General features: G+C 38.7%; 1 protein-coding gene across 1 annotated transcript; it reads right to left on the bottom strand.

The window, feature by feature from the left end:
• Positions 1-214: 214 nt before the first annotated feature.
• On the bottom strand, positions 215-13,936 carry LOC138757575 (immunoglobulin J chain-like). Its single transcript, XM_069925156.1, has 4 exons — positions 13,792-13,936; positions 3,821-3,947; positions 1,665-1,745; positions 215-574 (listed from the first exon to the last, which is right to left on the bottom strand). The coding sequence occupies exons 1-4, from the start codon at positions 13,853-13,855 to the stop codon at positions 358-360; spliced, it is 489 nt and encodes a 162-aa protein (XP_069781257.1). The 5' UTR covers positions 13,856-13,936; the 3' UTR covers positions 215-357.
• Positions 13,937-20,202: the final 6,266 nt, after the last annotated feature.

Here is a 20,202-nt window from a genome sequence, read left to right as displayed (position 1 = left end):
TGACCTCTGAGAATTTTTTAACAGCCTGCTTGAAGTTGTTCCCTGGAGCAGCAGGGTTAATGGTGCGTGGGTTACCACAGAATTCAGGCCCATGTTTTCATTCTACTATTCCTAATTGTACAAAAATGATTTAAGTTGTAATCTCCCATATTCAATCACCAAATAAGAGAACCAAATGTGACACATTACAAATGATGCTGTAACACAAAGCATATGATTTTGAATACATTTTGAAGCTATAAAGCATTTTATGAAGAAAGACGAGAGGCAAATGTCAAAACTGAAAACGCATTAAGGAATCGGCTGCAGTATTTTGAAGAAACTACAAAGCATCTGCCATCAAACCGAATCATGTGTTTAAATAGACCGTCTAGTCTTTGGAATCCAGTGGTTTGGTTCATGTTTGAGGCATTCAGGATTCATAACTGCATTCATATGTTTGTCATCTCCCAAGTTGATTTTACGGTACAGACATTTTCTGTTGTCATGGCTAAAGCAGGTATCTGGAGAGGGAGATGGGGCCTTGCACTGAGGTTCTTCTGGTGAGGTTGGCTTTTGAGTGCAATTCTTGCAGCTGCAACAAAATATATGGATCAAAGAAGTGATTATTCCTACACTACATTTTATATTTCTTAAAATCATTGTGTTATGACAAAATAATTCCTCAATTTTTCTTTTCATTTGGGCATGTTCCACATATCTCGATCACTTTGGATCAATAATGCAATCGTCTTTTGTAAATGTTGTGAATTATTGGGATATTTATAAATTCCAATCATTGTGCTGTTTGCAAATTGGCCTCAAAACTGTCAATGGTTTCTATTTTTTTTCCCCCTCTGCAGAGCTCTCTTGTGGTTATGTCAAATTCTGAAGTGAAAAACCATTGTTTCTTTTCAGGTCCTCTCTTGTTATCCTTGGGGTAACAAGAGGTGACCATGAGGAGATGCAATTGGGTACAGCAGGTCTCCCTAGTCCAGTGACTGGAGTTCAATTCTGACCTCCAGTTCTGTCTGGGTAGAGGCCACATGTTTGTGCAGGTTCCCTTGGGTGCTGTTGTATCCTCTTGTTTAAAGGCATACTAATCATGAGGTTGATTGGTTATGAGCAGGTGCATACTTTTCATGTTTCATTAAGACTGTCTCAATGGTCTGAACTGGCTCCCGCTATGAGCAATCCCATTCCCCCACTGGATTTCCCTTCTTCTGGTTCTCCCGATTTTCAGCACCTCCCCAATATTCTACCATCCAATTGCAACTGGAGAAATTTGCAACATCAAGTCTTTCATACTTGGGAAGAAACCGACAGGAGCATGAAAGGGGCAATCAACAAGGTAATGAAAGAATGTGCAAACTCCACAAAGACAACACTAGAGGTCAGGATTTCACTGGAATGGGAAACTGTAGCTCTACTGCAATGCTACTATGAGCTAACAATTTCACCACATCAAATGTATGGTTTGGCACTTGTACTGGCTTAATTATACTCCAGCCATAAAAGAATTTAAATGTATAGTTATAGCTGGTCTCCATTTTTCCAGAAGTTGAATCTTATGAGCTTTACACCATGCATGCCATATATTAAAAATTTGAATGCCAGCTGTAGGGTGTGTTCTGAAACCTGTTCTAATTATATATTGCATGAAATGATAAAAATAAATAACATACAAATCTGAAATTTTGTAGACAAACTTGGTTCGAAGAGGGGATGTTGGATCTGAAATGTTCTCTCTGCTCCTCATAGGAATTCTGTAATAAAGGAACAATTAACAATCATTTTAAGATTACTGGGGATTGACAACTAGGACAGGGTTGCTACAGATGTGGCTTGGGCAATGATCTTGATTAAAGGAACAAAATTAATAATTAAATTAATCATATTAGTTATTTTGCCTGGGCCCAAGTATCCATTATAATACCAGTAGAAAATGAGGACATCCTACAAAAATATTGTACTTTTTAAAGCAGAAAATCTTACAATCTGTGTAAAGACTTTACCAAATTGAACCTGGGCCAAGTTTGGAAGACATAAGGTTGCTTCAGAAAATGATACATAGTTACCGCTTATGTTGGCAGGTCAAATGGTTTTCAGTGGCTTGGAATTGATTCCAGGAAATGGAATCATAAGGTAAAATAGAAGATGAGAAATAAATGGGAATGTCAGGTCACAAATGGATTAAACCTCCACATGCACCTTTTTCATGGCCTAGTAGTCATTGCATCTCTTGCAGATTGCTCAAAGGGTGTCGCATCCAGGAAATGAGAGATCAAAAAAGTCCCCATTCTGGTCACATTCTCTTCTCACTGTTACCTACCTCCAGGCAGAAGGTACAGAGGCCTGAGGTCTTGCACCTCTATGTTCAAGAACAATTTTTCTAACTTCTTGACCCTTCCTGTACTACACTAACTAATACACTCCAATAGGTATCTTTGATATTCCAGCTCCAAAGATCTACCTGTATTACTGTAATATCACATTTTTTCCCACTGGCTGCATCTATCAATAATTATATTTTTTGTTGTAATGCTATTGATACATTTTATGTACCTGTGTAGATGCAGAAAGCAAGAACAACTTCAATTAATTTGCACATTGTACTTGTGTATATGCCAGGAGTGTCTGCAGATGTAGTCATTGTAGTCAAAACACAGAATTGCTGGAGAAACTCAGCTGGTCTCGCAGCATCTGGAGGAGGTAACGAGATATTACCAATGTTTTGGGCCTGAGCCCTTCCTCAAGGAAAGAGTGAAACAATATAGGCATCTAAATTAAAGGCTGGGGAAAGAAAGGGGGAAGAATGGGAAGGAGAGGAGTACAGACCAATAGACAAAAGGTGGATGAGAGAGAGAAAGAGAAAGGTGGGGGAGTTGCAATGGAAGCTGGAGTAGTCTATATTAATGCCATCCAGTAGGAGGGTGCCCAGACAGAAGATTAACATTTAATTTTAGACATGCAGCATGGTAACAGGCCATTTTGGCCCATGAATATGTGCTGGCCAATTTGCACCTCATTCACCTACACACCTGGTATGATTTTTTTTCCTGGAAAAGACCCACACAGACACGGGAAAAACGTACCAACTCCTTACAGACAGCGTTGGACTGGAACCCTCGTCTGGTCCCAATCGCTACTGCTGTAAAGGTGTTACACTAACCGCTATGTTAACTGCCACTCTGAGGTGTTGTTCCTCCTATTTGTGGGTGGTCTCAGCCTGGTAGTGCATAAGACCATGGACAGACATATCAGCAAGGGAATGGGGCAGGGAATTGAAATGGGTGGCCACTGGGGAGATCCATGCTATTGCTTCAGTATTTCTGCACCTTGAAGAAGGGCTCAAGCAATCTATTTTTACCTCCTATGGACAGCACAAGATCAGCTGAGTTCCTCCAGCATTTCTGTGTTTTGATTATGTATATGACAAACTATCATCTCATCTTTTAATTCACTGAAGATCATTTCCCCTCTCTGTGGTAATCTTGACTACAGATACCATACAGAATTTTCAATTTTCTGCATTGGTGCAGCAATACCTGATTTGGTTATTTTTAAAAAATGCTAACAAATAATTGGGCTATATAGTAGTACAGTATAAAGTTTCTTTTCCCATTGGAACCCAGCAATTAAATTCTGGCACACATTTATTGACTTCCATATTCACTTGGGGAATAAAATGGTCAGTAGGTATGCAGATAGGATTTGATTCTGACTGATACAATGACAGTTTGCTTTCTGTTATAATCATCCAATGAACCAATGCATAAAGTTGTTTTCAATAATTGCCTTTTTTTTTAAACAATGTGAACATGGAAATGCATTTACTTACGTAATTTTTATATCTCTTATAAGCTGTTCCACACGTGCACCAGAAGGCAATACATTCACGACTGTTTTGGATGTCATAGTCAGGCAGTTACATTTTGATTTAACTAGAAGGTGCTTTTCAGAATCAGCTGTAAAAAAAAAAAAAAAAAAAAAAAAAAAAAATGGGACGTGGTTGCTAGCCATCTTAATCAGTAACATTTGTTCTTCTAAATGAACGTGTTGTATTATGAGAAATGTTCAACGTATGTTAATTGTCTTGCCAGGACAGACAAAACTATGGTATCAGAATGTGAAGAAATGCTTATTCCGCTTTCGAGCTAGTGTTCTAAATCTATGGCCATCAGAGTGATAGGGGCAAGGAACAAATGTTCTTTAATAAAAGGACATTGTGTGTTGAGATTGGCACTATCCGGCTGAAGCAGAGGTTTGAAACTTAAAAAAAAATGGGTGATCAGAATTCAAGGGGGGCTGTAAACACCATTCTCGAGTGTCTGGTCCTCATTGGCATTATCTAATGAGAAACAAATTTTTGTAGCAGTTACGGCAGATGTCAGAGTTATCTAACCAGTATTATCCCATCACAGAACAGGTGCAATTCTGAAACAAAACAACAAATTTTGTGACACATGTTCATGACAATAAACCTGATTCTAAATAATATACTGAGGTTTATTCTGAAGATTCAAATCATTGCTGCAAATGGTGAACAACCTGATGAGCTAGCCTATTTGCTATAGAATATTGTATCAAAGAGAAATTGTTTCATCTTTACTCTTGTCCTCAAATCTATAACATGTTACAATGAACAAAAGAAGCAGAATCAGGAGTAGGTGTTTTGCCCCCTTGTGACTCTTTTGGAAGAAATCATAATTGATTTAAATACAGTATGTGTGTGTGTGTGTATATATATATATATATGTGTGTGTGTATATGTATATGTATGCATATGTATGTATGTATGTATATGTATGTATATGTATGTATATGTATGTATATGTATGTATGTATATGTATGTATGTATATATATATGTATATATGTGTGTATATATATATGTGTGTGTATATATATGTATATATATATGTATGTATATATGTGTATATATGTATATATGTGTATATATGTATGTATATATATGTATATATATATATGTGTATGTATGTATATGTATGTATGTATATGTATGTATATATATATATATATATGTATATATACACGAATTGGATGTGCAGCATGGTAACAGGTCCTTTTGGCCCACGAGCCCATGCCACCCAATTGACCTACAACCCTCGGTATATTTTTGAATGGTGGGAGGGAACCAGAACTTGGGGAAAACCCACACAGACACTGGGAGAACATGTGAACTTCTTACAGTATGGGATTCGAGCCACAATTCTGATCGCTGGTGCTGTAACAGTGTTGCACTAACGCTAACCGTGGTATCCCCCCCAATGCTAACTGTGCTGCCTTGATCTTTCACCTCTTTTTTGTACGATGCTCCTATCCCAAGATATCTAAATATTCATTGGTCTCTCTCTTGAATATATTCAGGAACCCAGCCTCCATAGATTCCCTAGGTAGAGAGTACCAAACACTCATTACCCTCTGGGTGAAGATTTTTTTCTGATGTCCATCCCAAAAGGCTAAACTTTGATTTTGGGTTCCCCAATTAACAGAAACATAATCCCTGGAATTACCCTGTCAAACCTCAAAAAGATTTCATATATTTCAATTATATTTCTATGCCACCAAACTGATTCAGTTTCTTGATTTTTCTTATTTAAAATCCTTTCCCTCAACCAATTTTATTGCATTCTTTAATTTCAATGCATTGCTTTTCAATTCTTCTAAAAAGAATTCTTGCATAAATTTAATCATGTAACTCCTCTTTTCCAGTACAGTGTCCATGCGTACTTCCCTGCCGATGCACCTTCTCAAAAAGAAGTGGTTCTAGTGTAACCTAGCCCTCTTAAGTCCATGCTGTTAGTCTTTGATCAGACCTTGCCTGTGCAGGTTCTCAGTCACTCTGACAGATTCCAGTGCTGCAAATGCAGTGCTTTTTCCTGAAGGTTTGGAGTTGGATCGGGCCCATAGAGCATTGAGGAAAAAAAACACTTCCAGGAGTGCTCGTCTTCCCAGTGATATCTACATTCCATAAAAGTTGATCACAATAAAAATGACCAGAACATCATCCACAACTGACAAATTAGTGGTTATCTGTTTTTTAACCCATTTTTAAAGAAAGTAATACTTCCAGTTTTCCAAACCTTTAGCAGACTCAATATTTACCAGACAGCCGGATTTTTCTCCTTTTCCATTTTAATATTTACATTTATTACATTTTCCTTGATTGAAGTTTTGTTTTTGTGTTGATGTTTTTTCCCCTTCTGTAAAAGTGGGTATAAAATACTCATTTCATAAAGGTCTATTCACTTAATGTTCAATACAATCTTTTATATCCTTATCAAGTATATTTTCCTGGGGGCGTGGCAAGATGGCGTAGAAGAAAGACATGTGTTCCACCTTTTCCCAGCTGGATATTTAAATACCCGATTTTAAAAAAAAAAGTATAAAAGTGGTTAAAAATAATATTTACAGTTTTTTGAATAACAGTGATTCACCATGGCTACCAATGTGAAGAAATCTAAAACTCAACTTCAGAAGAAATTACCATATAAAAGTATAGATGTGGAAGGGATTGCTCCCAAATGAATAATATGTCAAAACAAATTTCAACTCAAATGACCAAATGAATTGCTTTTCAATTCTTATAAAAAGAATTCTTGCATAAAATGTAATCATGTAACTCCTCTGTTCCAGTACAGTGTCCATGTGTGTATATGACAGGTGTATATGACATCTTCACTAGGATTCTCCTAAATAGAATAATACCTAGTGTCGCCGAGAATATTCTCCCAGAATCACAGTGCGGCTTTCGCGCAAACAGAGGAACTACTGACATGGTCTTTGCCCTCAGACAGCTCCAAGAAAAGTGCAGAGAACAAAACAAAGGACTCTACATCACCTTTGTTGACCTCACCAAAGCCTTCGACACCGTGAGCAGGAAACGGCTTTGACAAATACTAGAACGCATCGGATGCCCCCCAAAGCTCCTCAGCATGGTTATCCAACTGCACGAAAACCAACAAGGTCGGGTCAGATACAGAAATGAGCTCTCTGAACCCTTCTCCATTAACAATGGCATGAAGCAAGGCTGTGTTCTCGCACCAACCCTCTTTTCAATCTTCTTCAGCATGATGCTGAACCAAGCCATGAAAGACCTCAACAATGAAGACGCTGTTTACATCCGGTACCACACGGATGGCAGTCTCTTCAATCTGAGGCGCCTGCAAGCTCACACCAAGACACAAGAGAAACTTGTCCGTGAACTACTCTTTGCAGACGATGCCGCTTTAGTTGCCCATTCAGAGCCAGCTCTTCAGCGCTTGACGTCCTGTTTTGCGGAAACTGCCAAAATGTTTGGCCTGGAAGTCAGCCTGAAGAAAACTGAGGTCCTCCATCAGCCAGCTCCCCACCATGACTACCAGCCCCCCCACATCTCCATCGGGCACACAAAACTCAAAACGGTCAACCAGTTTACCTATCTCGGCTGCACCATTTCATCAGATGCAAGGATCGACAACGAGATAGACAACAGACTCGCCAAGGCAAATAGCGCCTTTGGAAGACTACACAAAAGAGTCTGGAAAAACAACCAACTGAAAAACCTCACAAAGATAAGCGTATACAGAGCCGTTGTCATACCCACACTCCTGTTCGGCTCCAAATCATGGGTCCTCTACCGGCATCACCTACGGCTCCTAGAATGCTTCCACCAGCATTGTCTCCGCTCCATCCTCAACATTCATTGGAGCGACTTCATCTCCAAACATCGAAGTACTCGAGATGGCAGAGGCCGACAGCATCGAGTCCACGCTGCTGAAGATCCAGCTGCGCTGGGTGGGTCACGTCTCCAGAATGGAGGACCATCGCCTTCCCAAGATCGTGTTATATGGCGAGCTCTCCACTGGCCACCATGATAGAGGTGCACCAAAGAAAAGGTACAAGGACTGCCTAAAGAAATCTCTTGGTGCCTGCCACATTGACCACCGCCAGTGGGCTGATATCACCTCAAACCGTGCATCTTGGCGCCTCACTGTTCAGCAGGCAGCAACCTCCTTTGAAGAAGACCGCAGAGCCCACCTCACTGACAAAAGGCAAAGGAGGAAAAACCCAACACCCAACCCCAACCAACCAATTTTCCCCTGCAACCGCTGCAACCGTGTCTGCCTCTCCTGCATCGGACTTGTCAGCCACAAATGAGCCTGCAGCTGACGTGGACATTTACCCCCTCCATAAATCTTCGTCCGCGAAGCCAAGCCAAAGAAGATATGACACCTATGGAGGTGAAATCAAAAATGAATACTTTGTGTGAAGAAATGTCAACTATGAAACAAGAAATGACTGTAGTTAAGAGTGATATTAACAGATGTATAAAATCTGTTGATATTGTACAAGATAATTAAAAAAAATTGAAACAGCCTTTTCTGAATGTTAAAATCAGGTGGAACGCAAAAGAGAGAAAATGGAAAAAGTAGAAGATCCTTTTGTAGATTGGGGGATTCAAAGAAAGGATTTATTGATGAAGATTGATTCATTGAAAAATCAAAGCCGGAGAAATAATGTGAAAATAGTTGGTCTTCCAGAGGACTTTGAAGGTTCTGATCCAATAAAAAATTTTAAGCATTGGATCCCAGAGGTACTGGGTAAAGAGCTTTTTCCTGAAGGTTTGGAACTGGATCGGGCCCATAGAGAATTGAGGAAAAAAACCACCTCCAGGATAAACATTGAAGGCGGTCTTGATTCATTGTTTGAAATATCAAGATAGAGAAATGATTCTACAAATGGCAGTACAGAAAGCGCGGCAGAGTCAATCCCTGTTGATGATTCAAAAGTAATGTTTTTTTAATTCCGATTTGAGTCAAGAGGTTATTAGAAGACAACGGGTATTTAATTCGCCTGAAGATGTCTTATGGCGAAAGGGCTATAAGTTTGCTTTTTGTTATCCTGCAATTTTGAAGGTTTTTTACGGAAACTTTCAATCTCAATTTTTTGAGAATGATCACAATGCCTTGGTTTTTGCTAATTCATTGCCAGAATTGTGAAGAAATTGATGGCCTTCACCATTGTCTCCTAAGAGGAAGGGAAATGGAGATGGAAATGGGGACAGGAATGGGTATGGAAAGAATGGAAAGAAAGAAGAGCTGACACGAAGTCTTCTTGACATTGAAGATCTGGAACAATCATTGGGCTTGGAATCATTGGGTTGAATATATTTACTATTTTTGATTGTTTTTAATTACATAATGAATATATATCTGGCTGTGTGGAGTGGATGACACTGAAAGCTTTGACTGTCATCTGCCACTAGTGGGCTTACCATACCCAGATTTTTAGGGTGTTACTACCTTTGGGTGGTTTTTATATTTTTGAAGTTTTTGAAACATTTAAAAAAAATTATTGAGGGAGGGGTGGGTTTTTTGTATTTTTGAAGGATTATAAAGGGGAGCATTATTTTATAGAGTGTAAATATATTAGTACTTAGTAAAAATGTCTACTTTGAATTTTGCAACTTTTAATGTTCAGGGATTAAATAATCCAATTAAGTGAAAGAGGGTATTGGCTTATGTATTAAAAAATGAAAATTGATATTGCCTTTTTACAAGAAATACATTTGACAGAAAAAGAACATTTGAAATAAAATTAAATATTTAGGTGTGTTTGATTATGTTAATTATCAGTCATTGTATCCATTAAATTATGTGTCTATATTAAATGGATTAAAGCAGATTTGATTAAGTGGAAAGATTTTCCATTGACTTTGATTGGTAGGGTCAATTGTATTAAAATGAATATTTTCCCCCAAATTCAATATTTATTTCAGTCAATACCTTGTTTGCTTTCAAAAGGTTTGTTTCAGGATTTAAATAAGGTAGTGCAGGAGTTTTTATGGAAAGGTAAATTAGCTCGAGTGGCATTGTACAAAAATATGTGTTAGGTGGAGTTCAGTTACCATATTTTCAAAATTATTATGAAGTGGCCCAGTTGAAGTTTATTAGCAGGTTGATGGATCTAGATCAATCTCCTAGCTGGGCTAAGGTGGAAATGGCAGGTATTTCTGAGGTCGAGGTACATGAATTTATATTTTGTTGGAATTTGAATTTATTACAGGAATATAATATGCCGGTATTGAAACATTTATTAAAGATCTGTATTTAAAAAAAAATAGGGTTTTGGGACCAAAAGATAAATGATCAATTTTAACCCCATTGTATAATAACCAACTTATTTCTTTTTCAATGTTTAATAATTATTTAAAGAGTTGGGATTTTAAGGGTATAAAGACAATACAGGATTGTTTTGAAGAGGGACAATTTCTTTCTTTTAATCAATTGAGAGAGAGATTTGATATATCTGTAAATTCTTTGTTTGTGTGTTACCAACTTAGAGCCTTCGTAAGGGATAATTATGGTAGAGAAATGAATTTACCTACTTTGTCGAGATTTGAGTCTTTGATTTCCTCTGTACCAAAGAAGGGTTATATTTCAGTTATGTACAATTTGTTACAAGATAATATGGATAAACCAGATTGGGATAAATCTAAACTTTAATGGGAGAGTGATATAGTGTTTATTTTTCCTGAAGATGATTGGGTGGATATGTGTCAGGACAATGTAATCAAATTAACTAATGTAAGATATGGAATGGTTAATTATAATTTTTTACATCAATTATATTTGACTCCAGAGAAACTAAAAAATGTGGATTTAGTAATTCAGACTTGTGTTTTAGATGTGATTCATGTATTGGAACTTTTTTTACATGCTCTTTGGACTTGTGTTAAAGTTCAACCATTCTGGCAAGGAATTAAAGTAGTTTTGGAAAAATTGTACAACTTCACATTACCATTCGACCCAATGATTTTCTTCCTGGGTAATTTGATTTCATTGACGGAATTAGGTTTGGATAAAATCCAAATTGCTTTTGTATGTTTGGTGTTATCAGTAGCACATAAATGTGCTGCGAGTACTTGGAAAGACAATATAGAGATTAATATACTACGTCGGCACAATGAATTGAAAACTTGTATTGTTATGGAAAAATTTACATATAATTTACATGATAATTATTCTTATTAGAAAATGGTCTCCGTATTTGGAATATATGCATTTAGATATACTTTGAGTTGTTTTCAACATTTATAATTTTGTTTGTATATACTTTATATTTTTGGCTCCCCTTAAGGGAGCTGGCTGAAGGGGTGGGAGGGCGGGTTTGGTTTTTTTTTTATTTTAATTTTAATTTTGCTGTCTTTTTTTTTGTTTTTTTAATATATATTTGTAAAATTAATTTTTGATGATTATTGGACTATATTTTATGTTTTTTCTATCTTTAAGGTTTGAAAAAAAGTATATTTTCCTGGTTATTTTCTCCAATGCATTTACATTAAATAAAAATTTTGATCTTAACTTTGACAACACTTGCAATTCTTTTTCATTTATTTTTGCATTTATTTCTTGATTTTTTAAAACTTCTCAAATACCCTGAGCTGAGTTGCCCCTACAGAAGAAAAAAACTTATGTAATCACTAATATAAGAAGTGGAAATGTCTCTTGAGATGGAGAGCATATTTTTGGCTTTGGGGCTGGATGGCATAATGTTTAGTTAAAAAGCTGTACAATATATAGTACAAGATGAGTTTATTGTAATTAATTTCATCAAACAATACATTTTATTATATTCTTGGTAGTTTTTTTTTAAGAAATTAAAATTAGTTTTTAAAATAGCTTTATGAATGATTTCATCTCAATTTTGTGGGTTTTGAATTATGAGGAAGAGAGTCTATTCCATTATACATGAGTGTAATGTACAGATACACCAAAATTTATATTTGGTGCAGCCAAACAACAGCAATTGTATATATTAAATGATCACAATAGGCCAAGACAGAAAAAGATAGGATAAATATGAATGGAGACATCGATAAATATTCACAGTTAGGGCAAGAAAAATGTTTCAATAATACAGTTAGATTTTTTTGCCATTTTATCATTAAAACTTTTATTTATATTTTTATATTTTATAATTGTGCTTTTCTGTTAGACTTTTTCAACTTTTCATTGCTTCATGTTTGATTGAAAACTTTTGTTTCTTGTTTATAAAAAAAAAATTAATCCTCAAATTGGCAGAATGGCCCAAGTAGTAACCTAACACAATCTGTCCTCTTTCTTTCCTGCCCCCACCCCCCACCCCCCAACCATCCCAGCTTTTTAATCAGGCCTGATTTTCGGAACTTCTGAAGGAGGTTTAAGGCGAGAAGTGTTGATTACCTTTTACTTTCCATGGATGCTATGTGACCTGTTGAATTTCTCCAGCATTTTTATGTACTGCAATAGACCTCAGGATCTTCGGACTTCCTGTTTACAACATTCTCAGTGGGTCAAGCAACTTTAGTGGGGAAAAAAGAATGGGATCTGGCCCACTGATCTTCCTTGTCCTTGAAGCAGATTGAGTTTGGCTTCTGATTCCAGCATCTGCAGTCTCCTGTGGGCCTAGTTATTTGGCTGGCGCAGACCCACGGGGAGCAGAGATACAGGGTTCCTGCAGGGTCCAGCTGCCCAGTCGATTGCCGTTAGCTCTGCACGGGATTTGAATGACCCGTTCAGGGAGCAGACAATGGTTTTAGTTGATAACCCGCGGCCGTGGGTCTGCACCTAAGATGGCTACACCTATTAATCGGCAGCAGCCACAAGGGGCTGGAGACTCCGGGGAAGCAGAGGACTGGAGCAGGGCACCAGAGGATGGGAAGATCATGCATAGTCTGAGAGGGAGAAGGAGAGGAGATGACCCACAGGGATGGTGACCACAGCGGCGAACCAGTGAGGCGGCTCTGCAGCTGAGGGACTAGTGGATGCGGCGGGCTGCTGGCGACTCGAGGCAAGGAACCTGTGGGAGCTGTGGGCTGCTGGAGATTACTGTTGGGAGACTCACGCTGGGCTGCGGACTGCTGGAGACTGGCTTGAACTGGCTGGAGGGGTGCCAGGTATTGGAACTGAGGTGAGAGAAGGTGCTGGAGGTTTTTATCTGGAGCTCGGGTTTCCAATGGATTGGACTGGACTTTGTGTGGCTGTGGGGGGTTGAATCTACAGACACTTGGGGACTCTAGGGGAACTCTCTTTTGATTCTCACTCTCTCTGACTGTAAGAGGCACTTAGGCAATTCCTGCCAGTGGTGAATCTGTCTGCCTTGCAGCAGGCAAAAAGAAATTTCATGTAATAAGTCACTGTTTTATTACTAGGATAATAAATTGAATCTTGATTTTTGGATTGCTTAGGGACCTTTTCTGACGCTTGACATAAATGGCTAAATGGAGATAAAGAGCCCTGGTCCCCAATTGAGGTGTCTCTGATTAAGTAGAAATATTCTCTTTCATTTGATACCAATGTAACAGATTGCTACTGGAGCTATTTTATAGTTAAATTATGGTGATTAGACATTAAAAATTATGTGACAGATGTATTTTAAAAATAATTATTCAAGTATGGTAAGAAAAATAAAATAGTTAATTTAAAAAAATTCACAGCTAAAGTTGAGTACACAGTTATTTATGAATGAGACCACCACATGCTGAGGTGATCAGAGCAATGTGCAAAGAGATTGCACAACCACATGATTGTACAATATCACTGTCCACAAATTATTCTGTACCAAGCCTAATTAATTACTTCTGTACATGCTCAAACCAATGTCTCCACATACATTGATGGTGTTTCTAATTACAGGTATCAGGGAGAGAATACTTGGTCTCCTTCATTTTTTTGTTTTTATACTTCCTTGTTTTCTATTTACTAAAAAAACCCAGATGTTTAGTCATCACATTGCATATTGAAACTATAATTGTTAAAAATCTTACCTGCTACAAGGACTGTGAAAAGCAGAATTGCTGCCAAAGGCCTCAGCATTTGATTGCTCTTCATAATGGAATGTCAGCTTCTTTGATCTTCCTTTGGCTGTTCACTTGAACTGATCTGTACACTTAAACAAAATGAAAGACCAGGTTTGCCTGTTTTTTTAATGTGTTCCTTTAAATAGCTCCAGATTATTTTCAGTTCCATTTTAAGAAATCCCTTCAGAACAGAAACCAGATGTTAGTCTCCTGCCTTCGACGGGGGAGATTTTAAAAGACAATAAGATGCATCTGAGATCATTTATCTAACCTCAATGAGAGATCCTACAATATTTTTTTCAGCGTAGAAAAATGGTATTGTGGCTTTGAATGTTGCAATAAGCAGCAGAGACCTACAGGTGGGTGAGATACAAGGCATGGTGACGTGGCTTAAAACAGTAACAGGAGCTGAAAAAAGGATAATTAAAAAAAAACTTTGCAAGTGTTATTAAGAACAATACTAATGGTTTAAGAAGTATATTGTAACAAGTAATTTAAGTGAAAATGGAGTCCTCCAAAGACAGATGAACCCTCATGAGGAAAGTTGCAAATAAATTTGGTGATGAAACTTAATAGGTTTACAGAAATAAACCATTAGTATTGTTCTTAATAACACTTGCAAAGTTTTTTTTTAATTATCCTTTTTTCAGCTCCTGTTACTGTTTTAAGCCACGTCACCATGCCTTGTATCTCACCCACCTGTAGGTCTCTGCTGCTTATTGCAACATTATGGGCAAAAAATGTATTTGCAACAATACTTGTGAATATATGTTGAGATTATCTCCCTGATGCAGCATGGAAAATATCTAAAAAATAATACACTTGTTACTGCTTGCTTGAAATCAGTGGATTCATCTCTCTCATGAAACACTTCTTTTTCAGGGACAGTAGGAGTGAATTACTCAAACCTCTTCTTTGGCTTGGCTTCGCGGACGAAGATTTATGGAGGGGGTAAAAGTCCACGTCAGCTGCAGGCTCGTTGGTGGCTGACAAGTCCGATGCGGGACAGGCAGACACGGTTGCAGCGGCTGCAGGGGAAAATTGGTGGGTTGGGGTTGGGTGTTGGGTTTTTCCTCCTTTGCCTTTTGTCAGTGAGGTGAGCCCACCTCAAACCTCTTATGCTTCCAGCATATATCCTCACACCGCTGACCTAAGAGGGCAGGCTTTAAACAGTAACAGCATAATGCAAGGGGGGGGGGGGGGGGGTGGTGGTTTCCAGTGATTGGGAAATGTTGACAGGGATGGGTGAATTCTCTAACAGTGGGTTGAGGGGGGTGGGGGGGGGGGCGGGTGCGGGGGTTAAGTGTTTCAGCAGGCTTGTGAAGATTAGTGAGTAGAGTAGATATTGTCCTGTCCAAAGACACTTCTTTCGGGAAGTTACAATGTATTTGAGGGTAAAAATTCACAATGTGATTCCTGTAAGTTATGAAATCTGCCGCTAATGTCTGCATGTGAGGAAATGCAGATTTCAGCTCTGAAAAATAACATTACTTTAACCAAAAATTGTAGATTCTCCACCATAATAGTTAAGGTTTTTTTTAACATTTTGTTATGCAGCAGTGCTTTATGACACAAATTAGCAAAAGGCATTTGCAGAGTACTTTTGACTTTTTCTCAGTAAACCTGAAATTATAGGCCTATAAGCCTGATGTCAGTGGGAGGTAAATTAATGGAAGGTGTTCTCAGAGATCAGATATTTGGATAGCCAGAGACTGATTAGCAACAGTCAACATGGCTTTGTGAGTGGTAGGTCATGTTTAATAAATTTCAGTCACGAGGGAAAGTTGATGAAGGAAAGGCTATGGAAGTTGTTTACATGGACTTCAGTAAGGCCTTCGACAATGTCCCACAAGGGAGGTTAGACAGGAAGGTTCAGACACTCAGTATTCCTGGTGAGGTAGTAAACTGGTTTTGATATTGGGTGTATGTGAGAAGTCAGAGAGTGATGGTGGATGATGGCCTCTCAGATTGGAGGCCTGTGAATAGTGGTGTGCCTCAGGGATAGATACTGGGATCATTGTTGTTTATCATCTAAATCATTGATATAGATGACAATGTGGTAAATTGGATCAGCAAGTTTGCAGATAACAAAAAGATTGGAAGCGTTATGGAGGGCTTTCAATCTTGCAGAGAGATTTGGACCTGCTGGAAAAATGGGATGAAAAATGGCAGATGGAATTTAATGCAGACAAGTGTGAGGATTTGCATTTTGGAAGGACAAACCAAGGTAGGACATATACAGTATGTATATGTACATATAAGGCACTGAGGAGTGCAGTAGAGCAGAGGGATCTGAGAATATAGATACATAATTCCCTGGAAATGTTGTTAAGGACGTATAGGGTTGTAAAGAGAGCTTTTGGCATCTTGGCCTCCATAAATCAAAGTATTGAGTGTAGGAGTTGGAATGTTATGGTAAAGTTGTACAAGACATTGGTGAGACCAAATTTGGAGTATTGTGTGCAGGCTTGCTACAGGAAAAATTGCAATAAGATTGAAAGAGTGCAGAGAAAATTTACTAGGATGTTGCCCAGACTTCAGGGACTGAGTTACATGGAAAAATTAAACAGGTTAGGACTTTATTCCCTAGAGTGTAGAAGAATGAGGGGAGATTTGGTAGAGGTATTTAAAATTGAGAGGTATAGGCAGTGTAAATGTAGACAAGCTTTTTTCATTGGAGGTAGGTGAGATACAAACCAGAGGACATGGGTTAAGAGTGAAAAGGGAAATATTTAGGGATAACTTCACATAGGGATTGGTGGGAGTGTGGATTGAGCTGCCAGCTAAAGTGGTGAATGCAGGCTCAGTTTTAACATTTAAGAAGTATTTGGACAGGTACATGGATGGGAGGGGAATGGACTGGGTGGAGGTCAGTGGGACTAGGTAGAATAATTGTTTGGCAAAGACTAGAAGGGTCAAAGGACCTGTTTTTGTATTGTAATGTTCTATGGCTCTAAAGTGAGCTGAATTTGACTTTAACCTTGAGAGCAGTACAGACACTTGCGTGAACTTGTACTGAGGTTTATTATTGAGGTTGCAGATATAAGTGAGGACTACCTTGTGTTAGGGTAGCAGCATAAGCAGTGTTCCTGCAGGATATGTTGCTACAAATGTACACTCTGTAAAGTCGAACTGTATAGAGTGTAGGAATACCAATTCTTTTCAGCCAGCACATCAAGACAACTGCGGAGAAGGCACAACAACAACTTTACTTTCTAAAAAGTCTGAAGAGATGTAGGTATGACATCAAATACCCTATCAAATTTATTCAGGTGAACAGTGGAAAGAAATTCAATTGATCAAGAATGCAGAAGGCTGCAAAAAGTAGCAAATAGAGCCAAGTCCATCACAGATTTTGACCCCAGCCATCATTCAAGACACCTATGTGAGTCATTACCTCAATAAGGCAGCCAAAATAATAATGGATCTTGATCACCCTGGATATAACCTCTTCCCACTGCTACCTTTGGCAGGAAAGTACTGAAACCTGAAGATCAGTGCCTCTAAATTCAGGAACAGTTTCTTTCCAATGGCCATCAGGCTCTTGAACACTAATCATAGACTACTCGGGCACCTCAAAAGGACCTGTCAGCACTATTGAAACACCATTTTTTTACTGCAGTAATGTAATGTTATCTATCTATCCTTTCTATTTATTATCTCTTTCTGCCCTGGAGTAACTTAATGTATACTATTGTAGCTTGTATTTCTTGCGTACCTGTTTGGTTGCAGAAGAACTTCAGTGCATATATACATTTTACTTATGTATATGACAACAAGCTCATTATCATTATTTATCTCCTATTTCACTTGATTAACATGGAGCTATTCCACTCTTTGCAGACATTTTCTGGTATTTCAGCCACTAATGTTTGAGGTCTAACCAACTAAGATAATCTGATAGCACTGTAGCAAAAACAATCTACTGGAGGAACTTGGGGGTTGAGCAGCATCAGTGGGAGAAAATAATGGTCAGTGTTTTGGGTCAGATCCCTTCATCAAGACTAAGAGGTAGAGGGGAGATAGCTATTATAATGAGGATAGGGAATAGGAGGGGTTGGATAGGGACAGCAGTGGGTTGTTGAACCAGGGAGGAGCAAAGATTGATAAATAGATGGGCAGGTGCTGGAAAAAGGGCGAGAGAGGCAAGAGGAACAAAAAGGGTCAGTTAGAAAAAGTTGGGTCACACAGGGTGGGGCTGGAGATGGCTAGAAGGCCTTGAGACCAGGACATACTGGTGCTGGAAATGGATAGAGAATGGAAGGTATTCTTTAAAATGTCCAACATTGGCTTTTGATTTTCAAGGCTCTGTTCAGCAACTTTGTGCATCAACAATTTGGAATGATTAATTAGGTCTTGTGTGCATCAGCAGTGGTCATCTGGATGTTGAAATGGTCAGTAGTGGAATGAAAATTCAAGATTCTTTTAATGTCATGTAATAAAATAGAAAATGTGATATTACATGAAATGTCCTTTAGTCTACCATAGCGTTTCCCAATTTGTTCCGGGGTGGGGGGAGAGAAGATGGTGGCCATGGAGGGGGAGGGGGGAGCCAAACCAGACTGGGGAAATTTGGGGTGGAAGGGGCCATGGCAGGGAGCAAAGAACGGCAGGCCACAGTGCAAGATCAAGGTGGGGGGGGGGCTTAATAAAGCTCAGCCCAGGGGCCGGGTGGTAGTTAATCCACTACTGGTGAGTTTATTTACTTTCTTACTTTGATATACCAGGCCTTTTAAACTGTAATTGACGATTTGGGTTCCACGATTTCCAAGTGCTCCCCAAAAGGGTTCCATGAGCTAAAAAGTTTGGGAAGCCCTGGTCTACTGTAACCAGACAAAGATTTGCTATTAGCAGAAACTGCCCAGCACTCCTTACAATCAGAGAAAAGGAAGAAAAAGAGAATCCCCCAGAGTCGCTGACAAGGTCTCGAATGGGAATTATTGTTTTAATTTGCTGTGGCTTGTGAGCCTTGCTGGTGGGACCCCCTCATCCCACCCTAACACACCCCAAATAATATTGTTTTCGTAGTTTCAAAAAAATTAATGCCAAATGTTACTAGTCACACAAGTCCAGTACTGAAAGATAAAAATCAGGTTCATTGATATGAATGTGCCATGAAATTAATTGTTTTATGGCTGCAGTATGGTGTAGAACAAGGCGCAAAATTACTATAAATTACAAATTCCGTAAATACAAGATTGAACAATAATAAATAACTCGTGCAAGAAAGAGTAAAGGTGAGGTAGTGTCCATAGCTTCATTATCCATTCAGAAATGCGATGGCGGAGAGGAAGAAGCTGTTTTGTAATATTTAACACATGTCATCAGACTCTTGAGTCACCTTCCTGTGAAAAAAGCAGTGAGAAAGGGGCATGGTCTATGTGTTGAGGGTCTTTGATAATAGAAGCTGCTTTTTTGAGACACTGCCTCTGAAAGATGTTGTTAATGGAGTGAAGATTAATGGCCATGATGGGGCTGGCCGAGTATACAACTCTCTATAGCCTGTTCTTGTCCTGTCCATACCAGACAATGATACAACCAGTACACCTGTAGAAACTTGCAAGAGTCTTTGGTTATTTACCAAATCTCCTTAAACCCCTAATGAAATATATCTGCTGGCATGCCTTCTTCATGATTCCATTGTCATGACGGTCCCAGAATAGATCTTCAGAGATGTTGATACCCAGGAATTTGAAGTTTCTTACCCTTCCCAGGGCTAACCTCTTGACGAGGACTGATTTGTGTTCTTTTGGCTTATTCTTCCTGAAGTCCACAATCAATTCCTCCGTTTTACTTGTGTTGAGAGCAACGTGGTTGTTGTGACACCACTCAATGTCACTCCTGTGCGCTTCCTCATTGCCATCTCTGATTTTTGCCAATTAACTGTAGTGTCATCAGCAAATTTGTAGATGGCATTTGAATTGTGCCCAGCCACAGTCATGGGAGTAAAGAGAATGGGCGAAGCATGCATCCCTGAGGTGTACCTTTGTTGATTATCAGTGAGGAGAACATTTTGTTTCCAATCTCCACAGACTGGTCCTCCGATGAGGAAGTTAAGGATCCAGTTAGAGAGGGTGGTACAGAAGCCTAGGTTTTGAATCTTGCTGACCAAGACTGATTTTTTTTTTGTCTTGTGTCTGTGTTTTGAGGTCTTATTCTCTTAGTGTTAGGAATTCCATTCAAGTCTTTTCTCACTTAAAACATAATGGGAATTAACCAATATACAGAACACATAAGACGAGGAGTCAGCCACTCTGCCTCTCTAGCTTGCTCTATCATTCAGAAAGATCATGACTAATCTGATTGCAACCTCAACACAGCATTCCAACCTATTCCAAGTAATACCCACTTACTTATCAGGACTCTCTCCACCTCTGT

This window comes from Narcine bancroftii, chromosome 3, assembly GCF_036971445.1.
Source record: "Narcine bancroftii isolate sNarBan1 chromosome 3, sNarBan1.hap1, whole genome shotgun sequence".
Lineage (NCBI taxonomy): Eukaryota > Metazoa > Chordata > Chondrichthyes > Torpediniformes > Narcinidae > Narcine > Narcine bancroftii.
This window is presented reverse-complemented; position numbering and strand designations above follow the sequence as displayed.

What these genes read in the sequence shown, in the direction of transcription:
- LOC138757575 (XM_069925156.1), bottom strand. Translation starts at nt 13,855, where the DNA reads ATGAAGAGCAATCAAATGCTGAGGCCTTTGGCAGCAATTCTGCTTTTC. An exon ending in TTTCACAGTCCTTGTAGCAG is followed by an intron (nt 3,948 to 13,791) that starts GTAAGATTTTTA and finishes TTTTTTTTACAG; the next exon opens with CTGATTCTGAAAAGCACCTT. An exon ending in GTCTACAAAATTTCAGATTT is followed by an intron (nt 575 to 1,664) that starts GTATGTTATTTA and finishes ATTTTGTTGCAG; the next exon opens with CTGCAAGAATTGCACTCAAA.